The following is a 21553-nucleotide window of genomic DNA, read 5'->3' as shown; positions in this document are numbered from 1 at the left end:
GATGTATTAGCCATAGAATGGTCTCTAAAGAGAAACGGAAGGGGAGAGCACATAACCTTATCAAAAAATACAGCCAGCTGAATCCCTTCCCTTCAGTTATACTTTTTAGAAGTCTAATGTAAGTATAATTATTCACCAATTTCTATTCTGAAGCTGGTAATGACGATAGTAATAAATCTCTTTCCCTTCCTTTGTGCTACAAATTCAGTGAACTAAAGAATGAAGCTCCACAAAAGGCTGCCTAAAAAATATCATTTATAGAACTAACTCTGAAAAAAATTTCAGCACCAGAATCCAAGCTCCCAGACTCTATTAACAATAAGGCAAGAAACAAGGCCCCAGGATGCTGAGGGGAAAGGGAATATTTTCCACAGTCCTGAAGTGACCCTTTCCCTCCCCCCCCAGTCTCTGGCTATGGCTCCCAATGACACTTTATAGGCCACAAAGGGGCTGCATCCAGCTGTCCACACTTCTCAAGGGAGTCACTTCTATAGGGCCATAGGGAGATAATACCATCAGAACACGGAGTGGGGAGGGGTTGCAAGGCACACTCCTTACCCTTCCTTTTTCCTCCCAGGGGAAGACCTTGATGGATAAAACATAAGAAAGCATTCCATACCTTAGCTTTTAACTCATCTGGGATTATCTGAGGTAACAGCTATAAAACTGGGTTTAGATCCTGCTGCACCTTCAGGATCCCCAACCTCTCACTCCCACCCTCGCTGTTTAATGCTTCAGTCCACTCAGGGCTAAAGGACACTTCAGTTCTGGCAGAAGCTTCTCTGAGGTGGTGCACTGCTCAGATTGTGGGTTCCCACCAATGATGGATTCTAACCTTGGCTGCAATTCCCACTAGACACAAAGCTGTCGGGATGTGAAACCATATTGGCAAACACTCTACAGAATAAGCTTCTCAATGGTATAAGCATGTTAACAGTGACAGAGTGAGGTAGCATATATTTTTAGTTTGCTGAACCTCCAAAAAAAATATATGCCTACTCTGTTAAAGCCAGTGTGCTGAAAAATGACAGCTCAAGAATTAACTAGTTAAAGCCTTAAGTCTTACAGCCACCAAGCTATTGCTAATCTGCTCCATTAACTTTATTAGCAATGTATATCTGGGTTTAATTTCACCCCTAAATTATAATTATACTGAAGAGCTGAGCAAGAGACCTAATTGATTAGCACTTTCCTCTTAGATACTGCCTACTAAGGTGAGAGTGTAAAAAAAGAAAAACAAAAAAAGTTATTTTCAAATATTCTTAGAGACTTCCAGAATGGAGTGACTTTGTTTTTTCATCCTATATAAAATGTCAAAACATACACAGATTTTTATTCCCCATCTGCTTCACTCACTCCCTTGCCATTTAAACTAGCTAATATACCAAACATTTGACTCATTTGTATCTCCTGTTTTAGAAAGGGAGCTCCATGAAGCAGGGATTTTTGATTCCTGTAAATATCCTCCCAGCCTAGAACACTGACTGGCACACAATACATGCTCAGTGAATATGCCCTGGAATATTAAGAATCAAAACTGGGGCACCGGGGTGGCTCAGTCGGTTAAGCGTCTGCCTTTGGCTCAGGTCATGATCCCAGGGTCCCAGGATGGAGCCACACATGGGGCTCCCTGCTCAGCTGGGAGTCTGCTTCTCTCTCTGCCCCTCACCCTGCTCGTGCTCTCTCTCTCTCTCTCTCTCTCGAACGGATAAGTAAAATCTTAAAAAATATATATGGGGGCGCCTGGGTGGCTCAGTTGCTTAGGCATCTGACTCTTGATTTTGGTGGGGGTGGTGATCTCCAGGTCATGAGATATCCAACCCCAAGTCTGGCTCCGTGCTCAAGGGAGAGTCTGCTTAAGATTCTCTCTTTCCCTCTCCTCCTCTCACTCTTTCTCTCAAATAAATAAATAAATAAATAAATCTTTAAAAAAGAATCAAAATATCTGACACTTATGTTTTGAAAACACTTATTGAAGAGACTAAATCATAAGGTCTATTATATAAGAGGTATTTTTTAAATTGACCTGAGACATAAATTGCACTGTGTTAAAAGGTTTTTCACACATAAATTTGTTTTGAAATAAATTCAAACAAATCACTCTGATTCCATTCTGTGGTAATTTTTTGTTTACTAATTGTTTAGTTCTGTCTTTACTTATTAGAAAATTACTACAGATTTCACTTGGCAAAAATTAAATACTAAAGAAAATCTAGAATATCACAGAATAATTGGAACTTTAATTCTGACAGGCTGGAAAACAAAGGGTTTGTAGAAAGAACATATAATACAATACAGTAAAGCTACATTTTTCTCTTTAAATCTAGTTAGCAGACTTTTTTAAGATTTCATTCAAATATCCTGGCTGACTTCCTGGACCTCTCATTAAGGTTTGCTTATATTTTCCTGATGCCATTAAAGTTGAATCTAACCCAAATACTTAACTACAGAAATGTGAATGTTCAAAATTAGGAATCTGGGGCATATGAGTGGCTCAGTTGGTTAAGCGTCTGCCTTTGGCTCAGGTCATGGTCCCAGGGTCTGGGATTGAGCCCCACATCAGGGTCCCTGCTCAGTGGGGAGCCAGTTTCACCCCTCTCCCTCTGCCCCTCCCCCAGCTCGTGCTCGCTCGCTCTCTCTTTCTCTCAAATAAATAAAATCTTCTTAAAAAATAAATAAAATAATCTATTGAAGTTATCAACTAAATTTTCAAATTTTCTGACAATCTAACTCATTATATTCCTTATAATTAAGTCAATCATAGCCTTAAAGCCCAAAGAATATTTGTTATCCTCAAAAAATTTCACCATATAGAGAAGGTACAATTTATATGTGAGAATTATTAGCTCACTGAAAAATATACAGGAGAAACATCAACTTCTCATATTTTACTTGAAAGCTATATTCATCTATCCATAGCATGATTCCCTTTTGGACTCTAAGGTTACACAGCTGTGCTAAATGTCCTTGCTAGAAGTAAAGAAAAATGGCCCTGCCTATATAACATGCCTTACTTATCAAACGTCATTCTGGGACTACCAGAATGCCTGTTACTCTCCCTCATCTATCCTATCAACAGAAGTAGTCCTGGCAAATAAAGCCCTCCCAGGAATAACAATCATTTTAACTATGGTTCACTTCATTTGTGCTTAAATTACATTAATGCTTTCTACCAATGCAAATTATACAATATCCACTGAATGCAGAATAATACATACATTTTGGAGACTGTAAGGTATGTGTCTGTGGGGGCATGTGTGTGTGTCTGTATTCCCTGCTTCAAATATCATATGATTTAGTCATATAGAGGATACAGAGGAGCTACATTTAACACATAAAACCAAGAGTAAATAACTAGTAAGTAAATAAATACATAGAGATCCAAAATGATCCAAGAGGAATTAAATTAAACTGAAACTAGTCTTAGCAATGATGTCCACTAACAGATAACCAACAGTAGAACTAAGGTTGTCTATTTTTAAATGAGTCATTGCATTTCCTCATTTCTGTCCTGGAAACTCCTGACTTCTGGGTAATTGTTGGCTCCTGAGTACTTGCCTGGCTCTGACCCCTGTCTTGGATCGACCATGAGCTTCTTGTTGCTCCCTTGCTCTTTGCCTGAAATGAACTACTGTTCCTTCCTGACTTCTAGCTTCTGTGTACTTCCGGAGTCAACAAGTTCTGCGTCCCGATCCCAACATCTGCCTTGCTTTTCCGAGTCCTGATTAATCATAGTGCTTCCACAATCTAGAAATGCCTGGGCCAGTGAATCACCAGCAGAATGTCTTGGAATAGCTGCACAATGGATCAACTCAGAATCCCCCTTCTCCCACCGAGGAACCGACCAGAGTATACTCAGGTGTTTATTACAATGATACAAACTGTGAAAGGAGTTGTGAATTGAGTTATCAAGACTATGCAGTGCCTGACACACAACAAGGACAGATTAAATGATTTCCATATTTTCCTGGGACTGTTTTTACATTTGTTTGAGACGTCAGAAAAAAAAAAAAAAAGTTACACAAAAATCTCCAAAACCTCTCTTCACCCTTCCTATAGTAAAAGCCAATGGGAAAAAACAACAACAAAATGAAAACCAAACCAAAAATAAAAACCCTTTAGGTAGCTCTTACAAACATATGTGAAGAGATAGATAAATACTAGATAGAGTTCTATGTGGACAAGAATATATTATTTTAGGGGGAAATAATCCAAATTATATGTTAAGTAGAATGGGTTCTTACAGTAAAGGAATCCAAGAATTAATATAAATGATTTTCTGAGAACCAAGCCCAAAGTATCACTGGAGTCTAAAGTGTGGCAGAAATTACACTTTGCTCCTCAATATTTATTTTCCACTTCTCTATTTTAGTGCAGAACTCCCCCAAATTTCAGCGGTACACATGGCTGCCCAACTAGATAGCACATTTTCAGTCTCCCTTGCAGCTGGTTCAGCCATGCTATGACGCTCCAAGCCAAGGGGAGGAGAGTGAGAGTGATGTGTGGAATTTGTCTCTGTCCCCTTAGAGCTGGTATGCGAAAGGGGTCTGTAAGCCAGCGTCAACCATATGGACAAGAAGACCCTAGTGTATTGGTTCCCCAACCTTCTGCACTTTGGAACCACCTGGAGAAACTATATAAAATACTGATGCCTGGCTCTCTCTCCTACGGACATTGATTTAATTGGTCCTAGGGGATGGTAGAGCAGTTAAGATAGAAGGAAAGGGAGACTTAATGACCTGATAAAGACGAGCTGCTTACTCCTCTGAAATACCGTTACGCAATCGAATTGAAAAATTAAATAACTGGAGCTCCAAGACAGGGCACGAAAAAAAAGCCATGTTGATTACATACGGTTTTCATAGTCACAAACAATCCATGTTGTTTAAACTACTGTTGTTTAACCTCAGTGAAAGCAGCTGAACAAATATTCTTATAAATATACATAATAAACACACGAATTCTGGTCTTCAGAAAAAAAAACATAGAAGTATAGGTTAAAAATAATACCGTTCTTTTTTTTATTTTTAAAGATTTTATTTATTTATTTGACAGAGATAGAGACAGCCAGCGAGAGAGGGAACACAAGCAGGGGGAGTGGGAGAGGAAGAAGCAGGCTCATAGCGGAAGAGCCTGATGTGGGGCTCGATCCCGTAACGCCGGGATCACGCCCTGAGCCGAAGGCAGACGCTTAACCGCTGTGCCACCCAGGCGCCCCAATACCGTTCTTTTTCTGACAAAGAAAAAAAAAAAAAAATGAAAGTTTACCAATAGCAAAAGAGTGTTGTTTTAGCATAAGCCAGAGAAATCACTGGTGAGCTTTCATTAAAGAGAAACTAGAGGGGCACCTGGGTGGCGCAGTTGTTACGCGTCTGCCTTCGGCTCAGGGTGTGATCCCGGTGCTCTGGGATTGAGCCCCACATCAGGCTCCTCCACTATGAGCCTGCTTCTTCCTCTCCCACCCCCTGCTTGTGTTCCCTCTCTCACTGGCTGTCTCTCTCTGTCAAATAAATAAATAAAATCTTAAAAAAAAAAAAAGAGAAACTAGAAATAAATTTAAAACATTAGGATACTCAGTTAAGACAAAGGCAGAAAAATACATTAAAGTTTGCCAATTCATTAATAATTTACATAAAACAGTGAAAAATTGGAAGAACAATGTAAAATGTCAAAAAGATGATGTTAGGACTGAATTAAGTAAATACTGATCTGTTTTTACAGGGCTATTTTTTTTTTTAAGATTTTATTTATTCATTTAACAGAGAGAGAGACAACCAGTGAGAGAGGGAACACAGGCAGGGGGAGTGGGAGAGGAAGAAGAAGGCTCCCAGCGGAGGAGCTGGATGTGGGGCTTGATCCCAGGACTCCGGGATCACGTACAGGGCCATTTTTGATAAGATACCAGTTAGACTGCTTTAATAAAGAAATGGACTCTTTCTATTTTGTTGTTCTGTTATCCTCAACATGTGACTTCAATTTGATGGCTCAAAATGGCTGCCTCATTACTGGCCATCACATCCTTATACCAGCCAAAGAGAAGGGAGAGAGAGCGCATACTTCTTCGTTATAAAGGTACACCTTGGAAGTTACCCATGTCACTTCTGCTCACATCCCACTGCCCAGAACCTATTCATATGCCCACACTTACTGCAAGGGAGGCTGGGAAATGTAGTCTTAAGTTAGACAATCACGTCCTGAGCTAAAACTTTTATCACTATGGAAGAAAAGAATATTTGACATTGGGAGCAACTGGAAGTCTCTGCCAGATGTCTCTTTATTCAAGAGGTATAAGAAAAATTGGGATAAGATTGTCTAGAATATTCAAACATGTTTTTGTAGAATAAATATATGAATAAAAAATATTTATATATAACATATAAAAATATATTAAAGCTATACAAAGTCCAACATATAGATATACAGTGTAGAAAATGAAAATCCCCTTTGCTTCCATAATTTCAGCTCTGGGAAAATAATGAATTATGAAAGCAATCTTGGAATATGCAGGTATGGGACTAATATCTAGGTGACATAATGTCTTTCCATAGCTCTTCCCCAAGTGCTACTGACAGAAATAAAACTTTGGAATGGAAGATGTTATTTCTGGAATCCTAAGATTTCTTTCTTGGGGCAATAGTCTCAAATAAGAAAAAAACTAGAAACCAAAGGAGCATGAAAGCCAGGCCAAGCTGAAGCATTACAAGGCATCAAAGGAAAACATCAGCATTTCTTGCACAATCACTGAAAATGTGTCACCATCTATAAAGACTCTTCTACTGGCAAGAAGATAACTTAAATAGATAATTAAAATAACAAAGTAGCAAAGCAAAGTCAAACATAGACATTAACTCTAACGTGATTCTCCCAGAGAAACAAAGTTTTAAAATAAATAAAAATGTTTACTCATTCATATTCTATATTACTGTATTTTTGCTACTAACCCAGAGAATATTTTTATATCAGTATTCTAAATTTAACCAGCTACCGTCATCTCTTAAGTATTATACCATTTAACCTTTTCAAGTGAAGGGCTTGCCTTTTAATGGAAAATACTCATTTCACATTGATGACAGAACATAATGTCCTTGGCTTAGCTATTCTCCAACAACACAGGTCCTTTTTTGTACAGTAGGCTTAGCTATATGGTAAGGCTAGAATACCACAAATTTACTCAAGGAATCAGTCTGAAGTCATCTATACTCACTAGAAATGTTTAAAAACCATAACCTCAACTAACATCTCAATTTTCTTAAAATTACAATCATTGAATTCTTGGATAAAATTCAATAATTGTTCATGAGAATGGGAAAAAATTAGAAAAAAAGTTTTTATAAGACGTACCAGGATTTGAATGAATATACTCAATACCATTTGAAAAGTGACCCAACCATACTTTTAAGCAAAGAAACTTACGAAGGGGTGTTTTTCCTGAATTTGTTATTGTTTGAGGCAAATATAATAACATAAGCCAAAGAAATCTTGGTTTTAATATAGCTAATGCAATTTTAATACATCGAGAATAAAAATTCATGTATTATAAAAAGTAAATATTATAATTAAGATTTTTAAAGAATTCATGTAAACAAAAACAACTATTTTTAGGTCAAACTAACTGTACACAAAACTCAAACATAACAATTTTATTTGGAATTAAAGTATAAACCAGGTATATAGTAAAAGAGCATTCAAACAGACACTGCTAAAAGACAAGTACTGAGAAAAAAATGTTATGATACCAAAATGTTGTCAGATAAATCAATGTTTCTTTTTAAAGAGTTTGCACAGTAATTGCTGTGTGCATTAAATGTAATAATATAGAAGTTCTCTACAATTTGTGTCATGGTTTAAAAAAATGATTATGTCATTATTTCCAAGACTTGAACCTAGTCATAATATAACAAATCAGGAGAGGCCACTTCTCTATTTTGACTTCTAAATTCATATGTTGCATTAAGAAAGTCACATTTAAAAGAACAATTACAGGACTGTCTAGGTGGCTCATTTGGTTAAACATCTTCTGCCTTCGGCTCAGGCTCAGGTTATGATCCCACGATGCAGGGTCCTGGGATGAAGTCGCCCCCCCACCCCACCCTCCTTGGGCTCCGAGCTCAGCAGTGGAGTCTATTTCTCCTTCTCCCTCTATCCCTCCCCCTGCTGGTGCTCTCTCTCTCTCATTCACACTCTCTCTCTCTCAAATAAATAAATACATAAAATCTTTAAAAATAATAATAAAAATAAATAAAAGGACGATGACACAAAGACAGCCAAACACCCAACCTCAGGTACTGAATTCAATTCCCCTTACTATTCTTGAAAGTGTATGTTCCAAATCTTTACCACTGTCTTTATAGCTCCTTACTCTCGGCAAAAACAAACAAAAAAACCCAAAACAGAACACAAAGAAAACAATAGTTCGATTTCATAGAGAAATAAAGGTCATCAAGTAGAAATTTCCAACTCCCCTCTCCTCTTAAAATAACTCTGGGCACTGTGTCCTTTGTTCCTTCCAAAGGAAAACTACTCCCCACCCTCCACAGCTCACCCCACACCCCCATCTCCCACCCCCCTCCCAGTGCCCTCTCCCCCTCTAAGACCAAATCTCCCCTGTGGTCCTGAAGACCCCTCTGGCCTCCTCAGGACCTTTCTTTATCCTTTATTAAACCCTCTGGTATGCTTCCAGGCTGGAAGAGAAAGGGCTCAGAAGCAGGCTAGGTGGCCTCAACAAGTGCCAGACTCAGTCTGAGGCAAGAGGAGAAAGGAAAGAGAGAGGAAATGCTTACTACCTATCAGGACTTTACCTAGAGAAACTGATTTGAACTTGAGGCCAGCCTGTGAGATATTATTGAATGTGCTTTCCAAATGTGAAACTAAGCATAAAGAAGCTATGTAATTTGCCCCAAGTTCCACGCAGCTTGTAAGTTCAGCCAGAACTTCAACCCAGGTCATCAGATTCCCCAAACCCATGCTCTGTACCATGCACTTCACCCCACTGTCCCAGCGTGACAGGGTCGCTGGTAAGTGTTCACAAGGGGGTACAAAGGCCATCCCAGCAGTTCCTCAGGCGCTAGACTAGAGAAGAAACAGAATTTTAAAAATATCCGAGAGCCAGCTGGCTCATTCTTGGAGTCAGAGTCAGAAACGATGCGTTGCCGTGGGTGTTTCATGGCAGCGAACCTTGCCAAGTATCTTCCCTATCTCCCGGTGACATGGGGGTTCCTGCCATGGTTTACATGAAGATGCTCTGCACTTCCACCACCCTGCGTTGTAGCTGTTAGCTCCCTTTCTCTTTTCTCCTTCCCTTGGCCATACTCACCTTCCTCAAACGTCCCTGGACAAAATCACCAGCTTCTGTTACTAACCTACGTCTCCCCTTGCACTTATCACCGAAGTCTCTGGATAGTTTTTCCATTGGTCTTCACCCCTCAGCTTCCACTGGGGTCTCAGTTCATTCTCAGTCAGCCTCCTGCACACACACTAAAACCCAATGACAGGCTAATTGCCAAATCCAGGGGCCTCTTCAGTCTTCCCACAACCTACTTCTCAAAAGTTCTGACACTTTAAAACAAACCTTTCTTCTGGTTATTAGGTCCTTCGTTGGATTTCAAGAGATCACTCTCTCCTGGTTCTTTGTTTCAACTTTTGATGGCTCAGTCCAAGCCACCAATGCACTCTATTTCTTCTTCTATCGTTTAAACGCTGGCTTTTACCCTTGGTTTGTACATTTTTTTCCTCGAGTTGTTCCCCTATGGCACCTCATCCACCTGATAACTTCAGCAAATACAGTAAGTTAATTTCTAGATCTCTAATTTTTGCCCCAAATTCTTTCTTAACTTTCATATTCTTATCTTCAAAAAGCGGCAGACTTTGCAGCTCAGCAGGTCCAAAACTAAATACACTTTTCTCCTCCTCCCAATTCTATTCTGTCCCTTGTATTTCACTTCTCAGTTAATGACACTATCCATTTTGTCTTCAAACTACAGGCTGAAGTTCCACACTATGTTTTCCCTTCTACAGAAACCTCCACTTCTGAATGAACACCAATACCAAAAGTTCCACCCAAGAATGTCTCATAGCTGTTCGGTGCTTATTTGCCTGTTTGTGGTTTGGTTTGGTTTTTACTCTGTTTTGCTTTGTTTATCTTCTTCATTGCTTCTATCTTAAATCAGACATTCCACATTTCTTACCTGGACCAATGCAATGGCAGAAACTCTCAATGGGTAACTAGACTCCAGTCTTTATGCCTCAGTCCCATTGACAGAATTCTCTTGCTGAGAAACAAAGCTAATCTTGGTCTAAGCTAAGCTAATTCTTATATTAATGGCATTATAATAAGGTATAATTATGCAGATGAAACCGTAAGACTAAAGATGCATTCCTCTGCATGGGAAGTAGGCTCCAGCCATAATGATTAATACTTCAAAAATCAGAATTCTGAATGAACTAGGATATATTCACTACAAGAGTCAAGACATCTTAAGGGCAGTGTCCTGATGCCATGTTCATGTTCAAGCTAATGGCTAGAAAACAAAGTGCTCTCCCAAGTCAGCCCAGGAGTAGTGCCCAGCCAGAGGGTCAGTTAGGAGCTATCTTAGGGCTGAGGATAAAAATAGATCAGAGTCTCTGGGCCCTGAGAGAAAGATCACTTTGGTAGGAACAAAAATCTGTATTATACAAGTTAGACTACATTTGTCTTTCATGTTGTTTCTAGGATTACTGGCCTGTGTTCTTCCCTAGTCAAGAATAATGTTTTGAAGATTATAACCTGTCCCAGATTAAGTGAAGAAAGGAAAGGTCTTCTCTGTGTGCTTGTGTGGAGTGCTGAGGACCAGGGAGGTGGTAGACATAGGGAATGAGGGGAAGGAATACCAAGGTGAAATTCAGAGGCAGGGATTCAGGAAATCTTGAAAATTTATCCCACAGGAAATCCCTTTCCAGTGCCAACTTTGGAGGTCTCAAATTTGTTTATTATTAAGACAGTAGGTGTCCCCTCATCAATGTCCCACCACTTTAAGTTCAAGTCAGAATTCTTAAAAATAGGGGTGCCTGGGTGGCTCAATCAAGTGTCTGCCTTCAACTCAGGTCATGCTCAGCAGGGAGTCTGCTTCTCCCTCTGTCCCTCCCCCTGCTCGTGTTCTCTCTCCCACTCTCTGTCTCAAATAAATAAATAAAATCTTTTTAAAAATTTTTAAAAAAGAATTCTTAAAAATAGAATCCTTCTCAAACTGGACTGAACTTACTTTATCTCCTACCTATACCCAAAAATATCCAAAAAGCATATAGAACTTTTCAATCTCCATTAACAAAGAATTTTCAGCATCCCCTAGGCAACGTCATGCCAGGACCCCCAGAATGCCATTCCGAGGTCACACGGAACATGCTGCTCTTTCTGGGTGGACAGCTGTCTTCCCGGTCTGGCATATTCCTCCTCGTCATCCTTCAGAAGCTATCACCTCTTTCCCAAAACTTCCCTTGATCCCAAACTGAAGGAGCCCCTTGATGCCTCCATGCAGCTTGCTTACTACTCTTACCATTGCCTCTCCCACATGGCATTGTGATTATTTGTATACTGAGGGTTAGGACAGCAGCATATGAATGTGAGGGTCACACAATTCCACCGGTATAACATAAACCTAAGCATAATGTGTTGAATCAATTTATCCTTGCCTGGGAAAAGTTAGGTCGTGACTGAAAGAAGTTGTTTTTGGACTCATTCAGACTGTGTGTTTGCTTTTGTTTTATTTGTTTGTTTCCCTGTGCACCTGCTATTTACACAGCGCTATGTTTAGGCCAAGAAAATTGTACCTAGGAAATAAATGCACCATTCCTATTCTCTTAGAGTTTCCTATCTAAGTAAGTGGCTTTTCTAACTGCTTTAGCAAAAGCACGAATAAGAAGGTGGGCCTAGGCTGAGTGGAGAGCCTGAGGCTGTGCAATTCAGTTCCCCCTCACCTTCCGTGAAGACCCCTGAAGCCAAACCACAGAACCCTGGAACTCTAGGGAGCACCATTTGGAAGAGCGAAGGGACACATATATTAAGCCAAATCAGATAATAAACATGCAACTGCTTACTATCAACTGTAAAACACCGTGCTAACTATGGTTGTTGTTATACAGACTGCAAAGTTCTCACAGTCTTAAGTCAACTGAGTATTTATAAGAACATCATGGGAAGAAGGACTGCATGAACAGAAGAGAAACACCAGGGGAAGAAGCAAAGAAGAAACTCAGAGACAGAAAGTGTAGAGGAGAATATCATACAGGCAAAAATTATACACTAAGGTTGACCGGCTCGTGTAGCTCTGTGTAACAACCGCAGCATCAGAAGAAATAACAGTAACTGTATGTAGGGCCCTCCTGTGAGTCAGGGACAGGGCAGAGCCCCAAGCATCCATCATCTCATCCTTACAGCAACCCTGAGAAATGCTATTGTTTCCCCATTTTACAGATGAAGAAAATGGGGCTTGAAAAGTTTAGGAATAGGTCCAAAGTTACCTAGTAAATTAGAGACAGGACTCAGATTCTGGGCTATCTGAGGTCAACACCTAGACAGGTAACACATTTCAAAATCTTTCGTCTATGACAAGACATGTAGCTCAAAGTCTTCATCTTCATGTGCCCGCAATGTGGAAGAACAGAGCATTCTGATTTGCCAGCAACAATCCCGGGTTACATCTGTTTCCCAGGGTAATTATTAACAGCCCTCCCTTTCACCCTCAGAAGTGTCCCAGTTTAGACAAAAATGGAAATAGCCATCCTGCTGCAATGCCAGAGTGAAATGTGCCTACATGATTTTCCAGGCCCAGTGCAAAATAAAAGTGTGAGGCCTCTTGCTCAAAAAATTGGGAAAAATGTGCTATTAAAGGTATTGAAATAAAAACTTTTCTCTTTCTTTCATGTATCCGCTCTTCTCACACTCCACTGTCACAGTGGACTTTACTTGTAAAACACAAGTCCAAAGATAAAATTAGCACAAATTTCAAGATGGTGCTAGCAGAGCATTAAATCAAGTTCCAGGTCCTTCTGAGCATGAAGCCCACTACAAACTGCACGACATGCCCACCCACGAAGGCAGCCCTGCTCTGCCCTTCTCCTGTTCACTCAAGTGGGTCTGGGAAGCCATCCTGATCCTGGTATGCCCTACGATTGGGTTGCAAACAGGGAACCAATTGCAACATACTGTTGTCCAGACTTGGAACATTAAATACTGGGTATTAGGTCCATAAAAGTTATTTCTTTAGGGAAAATATGTTCAAGTACTTTTAATAAAACACAACAGTTCATCTCCCAAACAAAACATGAACAGGCAGTCCAGCAAATTTGGTCACTCTCTACATTTTATCTATGACCTAAAAATAACTAATCCAGACACTATAACCTACCATAATATTGAATTTAGAAATTTAGAATACAATGAATGGAAATAATGGTGTGTTACAAAAATCTTTAATACCACAATGCCTGATTTAAATACTGTTTCTGTTTTAAATGCAGGTAGTACATGTTTAATTTAAAACTTCCTGTTACATAAATTCATATGTGCCCGAGTGAAATTTAAATAGCTTCCACTCCCTATACAAACCAAATGGAAGAAAAACAAAACTAAGAATTCTAAGGATGATATAGGAATTGTCCTTAAGAATGGAGTGGGAGTTGGAGTGTCTGGATGGCTCAGTCAGTTAAATGTCAGACTCTTGATTTCAGCTCAGGTCATGATCTTGGGGTCATGAGATCAAGCCACTGGGCATGGAGCCTGCTTAGGATTCTCTCTCTCTGTGTCCCTCTGCCCCACTCCTGCCCTCTCTTAAAAAAAGAATGGGGTGGGAAGTTAGAGGATGGGTCAATTGGATCATTCAGTCATTCAGTAAGCATTTACTGTCTACTTACAGTTTCAAAAGCACTGTACAAAATTCTGGGGGAAAACAGACAAATAAAATATGGGCCTGTCCTCAAGAAGCTTACATTCTAATAGAATGAGAACAAAGTAAACACATACATGTATAAGCTTCCTTTGGTGCTAAGGAAGAAAAACTACAGGGAAGAGTGGGTACAAAGCAGTGAGCACTGTAGCCTGTAGGGTGGGGGAGGGAGGACAGGATTATGAAGTTTCCTAAAGGAACAGAGCCCTGAAAGCCCAGTGGAAATGCGAAAGGATAGAAGGGCTAGCAAGAAACAAAAGAAGAAGCCAGAGATCCCACGGGAAGAGTGAGCCACTCTAAATAACAGCTCTCGGCTGGGTGGGAGTGGAGAAAGTTGTTCTCGCCTTAAAAAAAAACATTACGGTTGGAAATGAGAACAGAAAAGAATCAGAAGTATGAAAGATCTCAGCGGCGCATGGGTACTCTGTTGGTGAAGCATCTGACTTCTGCTCAGGTCCGAACCTGAGTCCCGGAATCAAGCCCAGAGTCAGGCTCCCCTCAGCAGGGAGTCTGCTTCTCCTTCTCCCTCTCCCTCTGTCCCCCCCACCCCCGGCTCATGGTAGCTTGCTCTTTCTCTCTCTTTCTTCCCTTCACGTCATATGATCATTTGATCAAGAGAAAAAATACCATTTTGTTTGATTATTTATGGGCTTGTAAGTAAAAAATATATTCTTGGTAGAACTAAAAATATGTTTTCTATCTCTTCATAATAAAGATAAGAGTTACCCTTCATGCATCTTAATGGCTGAAATAATGACAGAAATCTAAAACAATGACTAATCTAACAAATATTTACATTTGACTTAGAAATGCACTATCAAATATTTTACAACCAATGTACCTCTTATTTAATACTCATTTAATACTAGTGCTAATTTTTTTAAAAATAACTTTTATGGTTTGTCTGCATTTCTTATCAGTCTTTCAGGATGCACTCCTAGAAAAGGGATTGCCAAGACAAAGAGCTTGAATTTTTTAAAGGTTGATACACTATTAGCTTAGGCTAAAGTTAAAACTAGATTGACTATATTAATAGAAGGTGACCAAGTAATACACATGGGTATCCAGTGTTGTTATAAATAATAATCAAAAAAGAAATACTCAAAAAAGAAAATCTAAAAGTGTATTATAAGTAGATATTAAGCTTTGAATGATTATGACTAAAAAGAAGTCAGGGTAAACTTATGTTTAGGATGATAATCAGGCCAATTAGTGTGTTTGTGTGTGTGAACATGTATGTGCATAAATACTGGATCTATGTGCAAAATAATGGACAAAGAAAAATAAAAGTGGAAGAGTCCATAATTTCTGAATGAGATAAGAATGAAGTCATTAATGAACTACTTGTAAATAGGCACATATAATTTATTTCATATCTCCCACAATTTTTTTTCTTTTTTTTTAAGATTTTATTTATGTATTTATCAGAGAGAAAGAGCACAAGCAGGGGTAACAGCAGGCAGAGGGAAAAGCAGGCTTCCTGCTGAGCAAAGAGCCCAATGCAGGACTCAATTCCAGGACCCTGGGATCATGACCTGAGCTGAAGACAGATGCTTAACCGACTGAGCCACCCAGGCGCCCCCCTCCCCCAATTTCTTACCCAGCTCTATATAGCAATAATGTCTCAATTTTAATAATCAGGTGCTAAGGTTAGAGGAAAAACTCCATGTTAAATACAGTTCAACAAATTGGTTTTTGATGTAGGTTAGGTTAGCTATTTCTATAAATTAGGACTCTGCACAGTACTTCTTTCGTATACCACCAGAATGGAGTAACTAATGCAGTTTAAGAAGTGACTCAGATTTTTTAAAAGTCAAAGGACTTTGTCACCAATGAAGTTTCATGAAAGGCAAATCTGAAGCTATTAAAAGTCAAACCTCCACCTCATACCAGTCAGAACGGCTAGTATCAAAAAGACAAGAAACAACAAGTGTTGGCAAAGACATAGAGAAAAGGGAATCCTCATGCACTGATGGTGGGGAATGTAAATTGGTGCGGCCCCTATGGAAAACAGTATAGAAGTTCCTCAAATAACTAAAAATAGAGGTATCACATGATCCATAAGTCCAATTCTGGGTATTTGCTGAGGAAAATGAAAACACTAATTCAAAAAGATATATGTATGCCTATGTTTGTCACAGCATTGTTTATAATATGTAAGCTATGGAAGCCACTTAAGTGTCCACCTATAAATGAACTGATCTAAAAGCTGTGGTATGGAATGGAATATGGAATACACAATAGAATATTACTCGGCCATAAAAAAGAATTAAATCTGGCCATTTGTGACAACACAGATAGACCTAGACAGTATTATGCAAAGTAAAATAAGTCAGAAAGACAAATAACATATAATTTCATTTACAGTGGAATCTAAAAAAACAAAACAAACAAGTTAACAACAACAAAAAGAGAAACAGAGTCATAAATACAGAGAACAAACAAGTAATTGCCAGAGGGGAGGGGGGTAGGGGGGATAAGTGAAATAGGTGAAGAAGATTAAGAGGTACACACTTATAATTATAAAATAAGTCGTGGAAAAGTACAACATAGGAAATATAGTCAATAATATTGTAATAACTTATTTAAAAAAAGAGTCAAATCTCCTTAAAAACATACTTTTTTGACACTGCTGCATGGAAGTGTACAACAATCCAATTTATCACTAATTACCCATATATTCTCAAATATCCAAACACTTCCAAAGAATGTGGCCCCGGGGGCTCAAGTATACTGATTTTAATTTGAAAAGTCAACCAGAAGTCAACCTGTGCATCTTACATCCCTTGAAACACTGTTCTCTCCTTGCCATAGCAAAGTGAATTCCTCTACCACAATTATAAGCAGAAAGTTAACATCTTACAGAACACTGAGCAGGAAGTTTGGCCTTTGAAACGTTTCCCTTTGGACCACTGGGGCATGCAACAGGGAGGTGGAAGGAGCAGAAGGTTTGAAGATTTGAGTTAGATTGCAAAGGCTAAAGCTCCTCAGTCTTTAAATGATGCTCTCCCAGGCATCTGGGTGGAGAGGGGCCAAAGCTCAAACTCTTTGTCTTTGCAACGTTTAATAGAAAAAAATCAACTTTTGAGTGATGTCTCAGAAGTTTCCTTCACTCAATTTTGCCCCTTCTGGCTCTAAAATGAATGAAACGTTTCCAGAGCAGGCTTCCAATGCGTCAAGCTGAAACTTTGCTAACAAAGTTCCTGCCAGTTCTTTCTATGAAATCTCGAAGTTGTTTGACACTAGTTTTATTATACCGCTATCCTGGGCTCAGTGTGAACAAGGAACCCAGGAGCTGAGCGGGGAGCAAATTTAAACCCGGGATGGGGGATGGGGGTAGGAGATTGTAGGGCTAGAACGGAGTGAGCACCACATGTGGCTTTAATATCCAACAGCTGCTAGAGATCATAACCCCGCTGCTCTCTCTGTACCCCCCGCCAGAATCCTATGTTTCAAAGATTATTATAACTAAAGGGACTTCGCTGCCATGTAATCTGAATAATGCACTCAAGCTCCAAAAGAATCCAGGATTTTTTTTTTTTAACTAAATGTACCTGAATGAGGCAGACTGACTTTAATCACCAAGCCAAAGTCTTAAAACAAAATCCCGAAGGGGAAAGATAAGGGAAAAAATTACATATTGCGGCAGGCCAGGGACAGGGGTAAAGAGTGAGGAAAGATGGGGTAGCAGGGATTCCCTGGACAAGAGCCTTCTCCCATTGGCGCTAACTTTTTAAAGCCGCAGGTCTCCAAGGCCCTGGCAAACTCATTGCGTGTCCAGGCGTGAAAAAACCCCGCCGGGGCTCCCGGCGCCCGCGAGCACACAACCGCGCGCGGGTTCGTGGTCCCGCGATGCTGGGACCGGCGCCCCATCCCCCCGCAGACAATGCCGCGCGCGCATCCCGCGGCCATTCCGGGATCCGCGCCCCGCGCCGCCCGCCGCCCCCTGCGTCGCCGCGCGGGGACACACTCACCGACACCAGGAACTCTAGCGTGCCCACATAGTCCCGCTCGGTCTTCTGGAGCTCGCTGAGCACGCACACGCGCAGGCGAAGCTGTTTCTCCAGGTCCTTGGCGCTCTCGGCGCGACCGTCCCCGCGGCTCTCGTCGCTCATGGTGGGCGGCGGGACGCGGGGCTGCTGTGCTGCGCGCTGCCCCGCGCGCCGACTGGTGCCCAGCCCCGCGCGGCCAGAAAGTAAAGTTGCTGCCTCTGAGAAGTCTGAGGAGGTACGGGCGACTTTACATGCTGGGGAGAGGCTGGGCTGGTGGGAGAGGAGCGGGCGCCCGCCGGAACTCCGGCGCGGGAGGCGCGAGGCTCTGAGGAGGCAACTCCCGAGGGAGGGGGCCCCGGCCCGGGACCTGCACGCCCGGCCCCGCGGCTCCGGCCTCACGCGGCCCGGGCTGGAGGGGAGGCGGCTCCGGCAGCCACGGCGGTGACTTGGACATTAATCAAATGCTTTGTATCCATGTGACTCCGACCCTTTACCCTTCGCCAAATCTCAGGAAAAAGGAAACAACCCTGGGGAAGTGTGTTGCGTGCCAGCTAACTAAACACACACACACACACACACACACACACGGAGTGAGCACTTGAGATGGAACTAATTGGAGATTCCCAAACCTAGGAGGACGTACTCCAAAACACAGCTCGAGGGTTGCTCCTATGACTCCCGCCTATTGTTTAGCTTTAATGTGTTTTGTACAAATCCTGAAAGCAAAGAAGTCCCCACGGTTACATAACTGGATGGGAACAAAACAACCATGGTATTGACCCTCCCGTCTTTGAAAAGAAACACATTGATTTTTGGTTTTGTTTAGGCACAAAATAGGTTTGCTTTTAAAAGCCCCCAACCGGGAATAATTCACAGGGCAGATACCCTCCCGCCTGCACTTGGAAAGTCAATTAGCATAATAAATGAAGACACTATGGGAAAGTGACAGCCCGGGCCCAAACAATAAACTCCAGATACAATAAGCACCACCATTGCACTGTGCTGTTTTGGAGGGATGTTTTGCATGTCTATAACTTTTTTTCAATATCAAGATAGTATGTAAATTCAATCACAGGCAAGAATACTTGTGCCAATTTTGTTTCAAAGAACTATGATTTAACACAGTGTCACTAAATGAGCAGCTTTGTCTAAAGCTGTTATTGAATGGTTATCAAAAGATGTATAGATACAGATATAGGTATATAGATACAGATTTATTCTTAGGATTTGAAAAAGGAGAGAAACGCAGAGCATGTCCTGAACGTAATGTTTATGTTTATCGCCTTTTCTCACTTGGAAACAGAGGCAGGAGCTAATGAGCACTGAATATTTACAATTCCAAGCAAAATAATCCATATATATTTTCCTCTTGATATTATCCACATTAATTTTTCAGTGTCATTTTTTCCTACCTAGAATTTGAAACAGTCCACACTAATGACATTTAAATAAACTGAAGAATGAATGGTTTTAATGAAAGAAAGTAGCATGTTAATTTTTTCCAGTTGAAAGCATTAGCAAAACTCTAAAAATTAAAGATGCTTTCCACATTACTTACATTAAAATAATTATCAGAGATATCTTTTCAGAGCATGGTTTGTGATGAATCACTATACCCCTCAAAGAGCAAAGAGGAAGTGTAATGTCTTCTTTTATTAAGGGCATGGCTTTTGAATGTGTGAGGAGCTGATGGACAAGATAGGATTTTCCTTTGTTTTGTGCAGGCCTATCTACAGGTAGCTATGAGCAAAGGACAAATAAGTAAATGGCTTCACACCTTGTGGCAGAGGAACAAAGGATAAGGAACATTAAAGAGCGGACCTCACAACCCGTAGTAAACAATAAACAAAAGAAACCAACGGAAGGCAAAGGAAACGCATATCCAGCAATGAATGGGAAAATCAAACATGATTGAGCCTTTCACAATGTACTACAGGCAGCAAGAAATGAATGCATTTCCTCCTCCTTACGTCTATACCCTTCTCTAATGTAAAAGGTAAGTACATAAATTATGCTTTCCATCAGGTGTTCTCATAGATACAATAGTATTTCTTACCAACTGTCCCCAATTTGAGAGCTGTTTATACAAAAAGAAAAAATTAGTCTATATACAACCCACTAGAGCTTCAGTCTCACCTCTGAGAACAATATATTGAGCTTGAATCTCCAGTGGGGTTTGACCTACCCAAAACATTTGCCTCAATTCTACAAACATGTATTGAGTAGCTCTGTGTGTATTCCATGGTGCTATGGCCTGAGAACCACAGAGACTTGATCTCTAGGCAAATATTTCTGAAGCTAGTTCACAGACCATTACACTGAGGTCTTGTTAAACATTTCTGGGCCTCATCCTATATTCATGGAATGAGAATCTCAGAGATTCAAGCCCTAAACTGTTTTGACAAGGTTTTCAGATTTTTCTTAGGCCCACTAATATTTGAGAGCCACCATTCGAAGGAATTATAATTGAGTGCAAGAGAGTGTTATGAATATAAGTAATTCTATTAGAAGGAAACTGGAAGGCATTTGGGGGGGGGGAAGATGCAAGAACGTTGGCAGAATAATATTCAAGTGTGCACATTCAGATGTCTCTCAGAAGTGCCCATGTAGAAATTATGATATTAACAGTTTCTGTCCATTCTTCTGTTCCTCGGTGTATTATATCTCAACACCATTTGTAATTAATGAACAGCTTCAGAACACCATGCAGTGCCTTCTGCCAGGCACCTCTCAGTGTCTTCTGTAGCCCTGGCCCAAGTTCTTAATTCCTTATCAAAGACATAAGAGCATAAGAAAACAGGGCCAGAGTATCTGGAAACCTTCACTTTGATGGTAAATAAGGTCTTTCATAAACTCTGAATGTGTTGTATCCCTCCCCATTTCCTCTATTGAAACTTTAAGCTCTGTCTGCCAGGAAAAGGAAAGCAACAACAAAAATGATGGACAGGATCCAGTTTTTTCCTGAAATACTAATGAGGTCGAAGTGTCCAATAAAAAAGAGATGGGAGAAAAGAAGATAGTGAGAAAAGGCTGAGTAGTAAACTAGCTCAGCCATTTAATTTATTTCATATGCATGAACTTGGTGTGGTTAGAATCTATTATGATACAGTTCAAAGAGCCCAAGTACAATGCACAGTGGATTTTCTTTGGTCAGGCTTAGAGAAGAACTACTCCTGGACAGAAGAATCCAAGGTGATCTCTTTCCAAAAAGAGAGCTCCCAGCTTGTATTTCTGATCAAGATCATTTTAGCTTTCCTGCCATTCCAGTACTAGTGTTTGTCCAGGTAAAGTAATAAAACAGATTTGATGTGGAAGTCATTAAAAGACAATAGCACTGGGGGAAAAAAAAGAAAGAAAGAAAGATCACTTCTTGCATGGCCATCTTGTTACACAGAGAATTCTAAGACTCAGACTTTTTTATTTACAAGTAAAATTGATTCTGGCATTTCCTTTACTACTCTGGCCTATGATAGATGATTCTAGGCTATACTAGTATAAAAATATTATAGATACGTAGGAGCTATATAAAGCACAATTAAGAGTCTTGGACAAGAAGTAATTCTAAAAATACTTATGACTTTAGTTCTGTTTTAGTTATAACAAGCATGAGGTGTACTAGGGTATGTAATTATTTGTATCTTACCA

At 40.3% G+C, this 21553-nt stretch overlaps 1 protein-coding gene across 2 annotated transcripts in view; it reads right to left on the bottom strand.

The window, feature by feature from the left end:
- PREX2 (phosphatidylinositol-3,4,5-trisphosphate dependent Rac exchange factor 2) overlaps nt 1–18031 on the bottom strand; it is a 270321-nt gene extending 252290 nt beyond the window's left edge. For both annotated transcript variants that reach the window (XR_006409186.3, XM_026495929.4), the window contains exon 1: nt 17891–18031. Coding sequence is in view for 1 of the 2 variants with exons in the window: in XM_026495929.4 (XP_026351714.1) it covers nt 17891–18031 (141 nt within the window). In the remaining variant the exon portion in view is untranslated. The remainder of the gene's footprint in view (nt 1–17890) is intronic.
- Nucleotides 18032–21553: the final 3522 nt, after the last annotated feature.

This window comes from Ursus arctos, unplaced genomic scaffold (assembly GCF_023065955.2).
Source record: "Ursus arctos isolate Adak ecotype North America unplaced genomic scaffold, UrsArc2.0 scaffold_6, whole genome shotgun sequence".
NCBI classification, from domain to species: Eukaryota; Metazoa; Chordata; class Mammalia; order Carnivora; family Ursidae; genus Ursus; species Ursus arctos.
This window is presented reverse-complemented; position numbering and strand designations above follow the sequence as displayed.